Source organism: Triticum aestivum, chromosome 5D (genome assembly GCF_018294505.1).
Source record: "Triticum aestivum cultivar Chinese Spring chromosome 5D, IWGSC CS RefSeq v2.1, whole genome shotgun sequence".
Classification (NCBI taxonomy): Eukaryota; Viridiplantae; Streptophyta; class Magnoliopsida; order Poales; family Poaceae; genus Triticum; species Triticum aestivum.
The window spans coordinates 506,486,597-506,495,407 of NC_057808.1; the positions used below are offsets into that span (position 1 = coordinate 506,486,597).

An 8,811-nucleotide genomic window follows, 5' to 3' on the forward strand; every position below is an offset into this window, starting at 1 on the left:
TCTTCCATACGAAAACTGTCAATTCTCAGAAGATCTTCTTCAGTCTTACTCAAAAGGTCCAATAGTGTATGTATATTGGCCCTTTTTAGACAATTATACGTTCTAGAAGTCAATTCTAATTGATCAATAAAAATACAATTCAATGGAATTCCTTTTTTGTTTTTCTTTAGATTAGTTAATCTTTTTTGAAAAGTAAAAAGGGGTGGAGTAAACCTGTTTTTATTTTCTTCGAAACTAGCGCCCTCTTCCTCCGCGTGTAGAAAAGGAAGAAATAAATCAATCAAATTACGAGAAGCCTCATAAAGTGCTTCCTTAGGGGTTAAACTTCCATTAGTCCATATTTCTAGAAAAAGTATCTCGTGTTTTTCATTTTCATTCCCACAAGAAAAAATACTATAATTCACATTTTGAACAGGCATGGATACAGCATCTATAGGATAACTTCCATCTTGATAGTTCTTTCTGAGTTCTGTCTGATATCCACGATCTCTCTTGATCTGTAAATCAATACAGAAATCAATGGGCTCTGTCAAGTTAGCTATAGGTTGTGCCGTATCAACGATTTCTACGGAAGGCGGTAAGATGATATCTTGAGCAGTTATGTATCTAGGACCTTTGACGCAAATGGATGCGTCTCTAACTCCATAGAGATTACTTCTCAATACAATTTCTTTCAAATTTAGTAAAATTTCTTGTACGGATTCTTCAATACCTGCTATTGTAGAATACTCGTGCGGCACGCTCCCAAATTTTGCACGTGTGATACATGTTCCTTCTATTTCTCCAAGTAAAGCTCTTCGCAAGGCAATACCGACGGTGTCCGCTTGACCTTTTCTAAGCGGGGACAGAATGAAACGACCATAATAAAGGCGCTTACTATCCACTCTTGATTCAACACACTTCCACTGTAGTGTTTGAGTGGATCCTGCTACCTCCTCTCGAACCATAATAGACTAGTATTATTATTTTATCATTGAATCGTTTATTTCTCTTGAAATGAAAGTTGAAAGCGGGTTAATTCTTTTACAGACGTCTTTTTTAGGCGGTCGACATCCATTATGCGGCATAGGTGTTACATCGCGTATACAACTTAATCGCACACCACTTTTAGCAATGGCTCGTAATGCGGCATCTCTTCCACTACCAGCGCCCTTTACCATAACTTCTGCTCGTTGCAAACCTACTGTACGAATAGCATCTACTGCTGTTCTTTGACCAGCATAGGGTGATGCTTTTCTTGAGCTTTTGAATCCACAAGTACCGGCCGAGGACCAAAAAACCACCCGACCTTGTGGGTCTGTAACAGTTATAATGGTATTGTTGAAACTAGCTTGAACATGAATAACCCCTTTTGTTATTCTACGTGCACTCTTCCGTAAACTAAAACGTGCATTCCTACGTAAACCAATACGCACTTTCTTACGTGAACCAATTTTTGGTATAGCTTTTGCCATATTTTATTATCTCATAAATATGAGTTAGAAATAAAAAAAGAAAAAAGATACAAATATATCCGTTTCAGGGTAAAATAAACCCTTTACTTTAATTATTTTAAATGAAATTATTTTATTTGGAATTGGAACATTTCCGCGGGTACTTTTTTTTTACTTTTTAGAAAGTAAAGTTCTTTTTCGAAAGATTACCCCTGTCTTTGTTTATGCTTCGGATTAGAGCAAATGACTCTAATTCGTCCACGCCTACGAATCAGTCAACATTTTGTACAAATTTTACGAACGGAAGCTCTTATTTTCATATTTCCGTATCCTTTTTTAAACTATGAATCTAATCTTTTGGAAAAAATAAGTCTCTTCGCTTGAATTTTAGAACTTAGAATTTATTACCCTAGAAAAAAAAAGAAAAACCTAATCCTTTGAATCTTTGGTATCCTTCAAATCTTCGCTATCCTTCAAATCTTCGCTATCCTTCGAGTCTTCGATACGCTTCGAATCCTTATGGGGAAGTCTATAAATTATATGTCCCTTGCTTGAATCATAACGACTTACTTCAATTTTGACCCTATCCCCCATCAGTATTCGTATAGAACTAGACCGTATCTTTCCTGAAATATAGCCTAGGATGATGGTGTCATTCTCTAGCCGAACGCGGAACATTCCATTGGGTAGGGCTTTCGTAACTAAACCTTCGAAAGTTACTTTTGCTTCTCTCGGGTTTTTCTTTCTCTCCTATTTTTTTTTCTGTCATATTTTTCTCTCCTATTTTTCTATTTTTATTTTAAAAATAGGAAGGGCGAGATTCGAGCACTATAGGCGGGGCGATTACCATATATAACATAAGACTTCTCCCCCAATTCTGTTTAGTCGAGCTTCTCGATCTGTCATTATTCCTCGAGAAGTAGAAAGAATAGCAATTCCCATTCCACCCAAAACTTTAGGAATTCCTTGATAGTTGGTATAAATTCGTAAGCCGGGTCGGCTGATACGCTTTAAAAAGGTTCTTGTTCTATATATTCCTTTTCTAGTCTTTCTCTTTTGATGTCGCAAAGTTGAAACCAAGAAATATCTGTTACGTTCCTGATGTTTCCGAACACTTTCAATAAAACCCTCTCGTAGAAGTATTTTAACACTACTCGAACTGTTCCTTTTTTATTCATGTCCGCATTTCTTATAGAGGTTAGTAAATCAGCAATAGTGTCCTTGCCCATAAGACTCTAATTCTAGGTTCCTCCTAATTTTTCTATAATCAACATGTTTTTTTTTTCATTTTGGATTTTAAAACATATACGTAAAACACAATCTACTAAATTAATTCTTTGGTCTCAATTTCGCCTACTAGTATTTATAATACTTCAGGAGCTAATGAAACTATTTTTGTAAAATTCAATTCTCTCAATTCCTCGGCAATCGCGCCAAAAACTCGAGTTCCTTTTGGATTGCCTTTTGAATCAATTATAACCGCAGCATTGTCATCATAGCGGATTATTATACCGTCTTCGCATTTGAACTCTTTACATGTACGTACAATTACAGCTCGAATTACTTCGGACCTTTCTAGAGGCATTTGGGGCAATGCGTCTTTGATTACAGCAACAATAACATCACCAATACGAGCATATCGCTGATTACCAGCAGCTCCTATGACTCGAATACACATCAATTTTCGAGCTCCACTATTATCTGCTACATTTAAAAGGGTCTGAGGTTGAATCATATTATTTTTTATTTTGATTTCAATTTGTTATTTCAATGCAAAAGGATGAAAGAAATATTGTCTTTCCAGAAAGAAAAACCGGGCATTTTTTTTTATCTTCCATACCCCTTTTAGGGTTCTATATCTCTAATCGAATAAATTGACTTCGTATGGGCATTTTATTGACAGCTATGGAGATAGCTGCTCTAGCTACAGTTTCAGATACTCCCCCCATTTGATAAAGTATACGACCAGGTTTAACAACGGATACCCAATATTCGGGGGACCCCTTTCCCGAGCCCATACGTGTTTCCGTGGGTCTTAGTGTAACCGGTTTGTCGGGAAATATACATACCCATATTTTTCCACCACGACGTGCATATCATGTTATTGCTCTTCGTCCTGCTTCTATCTGTCTCGCCGTGATCCAAGCGGGTTCAAGTGCTTGAAGAGCATATCTACCAAAACAAATACGATTGCCTCGGCAGGATTTTCCTTTCATTCTTCCTCTATGTTGTTTGCGAAATCTGGTTCTTTTGGGGTTATAGTCGATGGTTCTCTTTCTTAGTTCCATCTCTACTGCAAAACTGGACATGAGAGTTTCTTCTCATCCAGCTCCTCGCGAATGGAATGAGAAAGCATGTAAATTTCTCTAATTCATAATATTCCAAAATATTACGGTACGGATAGATACACATTAATAGATAATAGAAAAAGTTCGGTTTTTTTATATTGAATTTGTTAAAACAGAAAAATATAATATATAGTCAAAAAAGAAGATCTAGAATATATCCAGATGTGTGTGTATATTTATCTAAATTCTATATTTATAGATAATGTAATCCTTCTTAAAAAAATCCTTATTTTTACTCTTATTGAATCGCGGTAAAGTATTCTAATTCAATAAGAATTTCGCGGGCGAATATTTACTCTTTCCTGTCTTATTTGTTAATTTATAAACTTACCAAATAAGACAATTTTTTTGGTTTGTTCCGCCATCCCACCCAATGAAGTGTTAGGATTCTTTTCAATAAAATCCTATGGAATCATAGGTTCTGTCGTTCCCACTGCTTCTCCTTGAATGGTTAGGTCTGAATCCCGCAACGGAGCTTCCAAAAAATTTCTTTCCGAGTTAATTTTCTCAGTTTTATTAACCCGGGCGGCTCTTTATTATTGCTTTAAATTTGTAGTTCTTGTTTCAAGTTACAATTTTTAATTCTCTATTATTTTTATTATATTGATGCTTTATCACATTGCCTTTTATGATGTAATTCATAGACCATACATAGTGGAATCCTATATCTTATTTATTTCCTCTTCCTTCTTTCTATCATCCCTCCCTTTATCCACATCCCTTTAGTTTTGCTTCACAACCTAGAATCCCTTTTATTTTTTAGAGAAAAAATTGCAGTTGCTACAACTATATGACACATCTACTCATTTATGATAGAGGTATTTATTCATATAGTGACTGTTTCTTAGTTAGGATCTCGACAATACGAAGCAATAGGTTGGTTATTAGTTAATTTTCTATAATTACTAAGTTTTTTCTTAAAAAAAGAAAAAAAAATAACGAGTCACACACTAAGCATAGCAATTATATTAAATGATTTATCAATTTTCATTAAATCTTATAGAAAGAGGTATAATTTCTTCTTTTGCAGGGATTTCAGGAAAAAGTCTCTTGTCATTTTTTATTCTATCAATGGACAGAATCCGAAGACAAGATTACTTATTCTTCGTCTACGAATATCCAAATTTTTACACCTAATACTCCATAGATAGTCCGAATTGGATAGCAGCAATAATCAATTTTAGCGCGAATTGTTTGGAGGGGAAGTCTACTTTTTTTAATAGATTCGGCGCGTGCAATTTCTTTTCCTCCGAGACGACCCGCAATTTTTACTTTTACTCCCCTTATATCTGCTTTTTTAGTTAATTCAATGGCTTTTTTCATTGCCTTTCGGAATGAAACTCTATTTTTTAATTGGAAAGCTATATATTCTGCAAGAATGTTAGGCTGTCTATAAGGTTCTTTAACTTTTTCGATAGAAATATTAAATCTCTGGTTTACAGAGTTAATTTCCTTTTGTAGATCTTTCTCTAATTCTTCGATTGCTCCTTTTTTCTTTAATAAATTTGGGAATCCAATATGGATTATGACGTGGATCGTATAGATTTCTTTTTGGATTTCTATATGTGTAATTACTTCGGAACTTGAACCTGAGTCCATTTTTCTATTATGTGTAATTACTTCGGAACTTGAGTCTGATTCTATTTTTCTATTCGAGCCCTTTTTCCTATTCTTTTGTATATAGTTCTTGATACAATCCCTTATTTTTTTATCTTCCTGTAGACCTTCCGAATAATTTTTTGGTTGTGCGAACCAAAAGGAATGGTGTTTTTGGGTTGTACCAAGTCTGAAACCGAGTGGATTTATTTTTTGTCCCATATTTTTCTATTCTATATTTTTTTTACTGGGAATCGAAATCTTAGATGGATCTAAAGGTTATTTAGATTTCTTTACTATATTTAGTACAATTGTTATATGACACATGCTTTTTTTATGGGGAAACTATGTCCTCGAGCTTGAGGTCTGAATTTCTTCATAATAGTACTCCTACTGACTTCGGCTTTAGTAATAAATAAATTCGCTTTGTCGAAATCCCTATAATGAGTAGCATTTGCGGCTGCCAAATAAACCAACTTTAAGATGGGATAAGATGCTCGATAGGGCATGAGGTTCAGTATCATAACAGTTTCCTTGTAGTAACGCCAGCGAATCTCGTCAAGAACTCTTTGTGCTTTGAAAACAGACATAGGGATACGTTTTTGTGCTTTGAAAACTCTCTCGAACTTAAGTAGACGATCGGTTGGAACTTTCCTTGCGAGTTTCCTTAGCCCACTTTTCTTCTTCTTTATCCTAGGGATATACTTTACTAGTTTGAAACTTGTCATAAATAAGGTTATTCCCCGCCTACCTTTACTTTATTTTGAATCTTTTTTTCTTCTTAATCTTTCTATTCAGAATTCAGTTAACGACGAGATTTAGTATCCTTTCTTGCATTTTCATAACTCGTGAAATGCCGAGTAGGCACGAATTCCCCCAATTTGCGACCTACCATAGGATTTGTTATGTAAATAGGTATATGTTCCTTTCCATTATGAATCGCGATTGTATGGCCAACCATTGTGGGTAGAATGCTAGATGCCCGGGACCACGTTACTATTGTTTCTTTCTCCTCCTTCATATTGACCTTTTCTATCTTTGCCAATAAATGATGAGCTACAAAAGGATTCGTTTTTTTTCGTGTCACAGCTGATTACTCCTTTTTTCCTTTTTAAAGAGTGGCATTCTATGTCCAATATCTCGATCGAAGTACGGAGGTCAGAATAAATAGATTAATGATCAATGGAAAAAAGAAAAAAATCCTTTAGCTGGATAAGGGGCGGATGTAGCCAAGTGGATCAAGGCAGTGGATTGTGAATCCACCATGCGCGGGTTCAATTCCCGTCGTTCGCCCATCGCATTATTGCAAATTCCAAAAATGCAATTTTCCATATTCCTAGTTACGTATTTACTTACGGCGACGAAGAATAAAACTATCGCTATATTTTTTCCTTTTCCTAGTTCTTCTTCCAAGCGCAGGATAACCCCAAGGGGTTGTGGGTTTTTTTCTACCAATGGGAGCTTTCCCTTCACCGCCCCCATGGGGGTGGTCCACAGGGTTCATAACTACCCCTCTTACTACGGGGCGTTTACCTAGCCAACACTTAGATCCGGCTCTACCCAAACTTTTTTGGTTCACCCCAACATTACCCACTTGTCCGACTGTTGCTAAGCAGTTTTGGGATACTAAACGGACCTCCCCAGATGGTAATCTTAAAGTGGCCGATTTACCCTCTTTTGCAATGAGTTTCGCTACAGCACCTGCTGCTGTAGCTAATTGCCCACCCCTTCCACGTGTGATTTCTATGTTATGCATGGCCGTGCCTAAGGGCATATCGGTTGAAGTAGATTCTTCTTTTCTCTCAAAAAACCCCTTCCCAAACTGTACAAGCTTCTTCCAAAGCATACGGCTTTCTAGATGTATATGACGATCTCTAGACAGATGGATCTTATATGAATCATATGATGAAGTACCACATGAGTGGATATATAGGAAAGGAATCCAAATCTGCCGAATCGCTCATGTTATGATCTTCTACATCCTAGGTCTCTGCGTTCCGTCATCTGGCTTATGTTCTTCATGTAGCATTCAGATCGAATGACTCTATGAAATTACGTCGATACTTCCACATATTATGGGTAACGTAGGAGACATCCCTATTTTCCCCCGGGGGTCTTAATTACCACTGCTTAGCTTTCAATTTGCCTCTGACCATCAAATTAAATGTGAATAACCCGTCCTCCTCTCTTTGAAACAAGGGGCGCTTCCGGTTCTGTGCGTGCTTCAAACAATTTTGTCTTCTCCATATTACCATATCTCTAGAGCCAATAATTTTCTATGAGGAACTACTGAACTCAATCACTTGCTGCCGTTACTCAACAGTTTTCTGTTGAGGTCTATCCCGTAGAGGTAGTCAAATTGGATCAGTGTTCGATTTCTAGGTTTCATCGTAAACCTAATTGGTTACTTCCAATTACGTAAATCAATAGTTCAAACCGCACTCAAAGGTAGGGCATTTCCCATTGATATAGGAACTTTTGTACCAGAAACAATAGTATCTCCAATTATAGCCCCTCTGGGATGTAAAATACATCTCTTCTCACCATCCCCATAGTGTATGAGACAAATGTATGCATTTCGATTAGGGTCGTATTCTATGGTTACGATTCTACCAGATATGTCTTTTTGATTCCGTCGAAAATCTATTTTACGGTATAGGCGCTTATGACCTCCCCCTCTATGCCTTGCAGTAATGATTCCTCTGGAATTACGACCTTTACCACAACGGTGCCGTCCATGGATCAAATTATTTCGTGGATTGGATTTCACTTGCCTGTCTACGGTTCCCTTGCGTGTGCTCGGGATAGGTGTTTTGTATAAATGTTTTGCCGTATTATTAAGTATTCTCCTTTAGTTTTTTTCTCTATCTAGAAGTGGAATAGAATAACCCGGTTGAAGGGTAATGATCATACGTCTGTAATGCATTGTATGGCCCAGAATAGGTCCTATTCTTCTACCTTTTCCAGGTAGTCGATGGCTATTCACAGCTACCACCTTAACACCAAAGAAGAGTTCAACCCAATGCTTTATTTCTGTCTTAGTGAATCCCGATTCGACATTAAAAGTATATTGATTCTTTCCCAATAAACGAAGACTTTTTTCTGTAAATACCGCGTATTTGATTCCATCCATAAATCGACTTTCCCTCCTATGCTCTGAGTTCCAGTATCGATAAGAATTCGAGTTCTTATTGTTCTTATGTTATGGTATGAATATACCATACCAATTCGTTATGTATGGATGATGGATGAGATTCCATGGATAGAGAGCCAGTTCCAATAGACTTATGGAATGTTCCCGTTCGTGTGCATCCAGCAGGAATTGAACCCGCAAATTTACCAATTATGAGTTGGGCGCTTTAACCATTCAGCCATGGATGCTTAACAGGGATCATCGTACATCGTAAATAACCAATTTTCATATAGAAAGACAT

At 36.7% G+C, this 8,811-nt stretch overlaps 1 protein-coding gene across 1 annotated transcript; it reads right to left on the reverse strand.

Moving 5' to 3' along the window:
- Window positions 1–6,158: 6,158 nt before the first annotated feature.
- On the reverse strand, window positions 6,159–8,752 carry LOC123121035 (50S ribosomal protein L2, chloroplastic-like). The gene is made up of 3 exons (XM_044540974.1): window positions 8,718–8,752; window positions 7,820–8,226; window positions 6,159–7,168 (listed from the first exon to the last, which is right to left on the reverse strand). The coding sequence occupies exons 1-3, from the start codon at window positions 8,750–8,752 to the stop codon at window positions 6,726–6,728; spliced, it is 885 nt and encodes a 294-aa protein (XP_044396909.1). The 3' UTR covers window positions 6,159–6,725.
- Between the last annotated feature and the right edge of the window lie 59 nt (window positions 8,753–8,811).

Bases quoted from the DNA above. Each gene is read 5' to 3' on its own strand.
- LOC123121035 (XM_044540974.1), bottom strand. From the start codon at position 8,752: ATGGCTGAATGGTTAAAGCGCCCAACTCATAATTG. The intron at 8,227-8,717 runs GTAAATTTGCGG...AAAAAACTAAAG, and splicing joins AAGCGCCCAACTCATAATTG to GAGAATACTTAATAATACGG. The intron at 7,169-7,819 runs GTGCGGTTTGAA...AGAGAAAAGAAG, and splicing joins GGGAAATGCCCTACCTTTGA to AATCTACTTCAACCGATATG.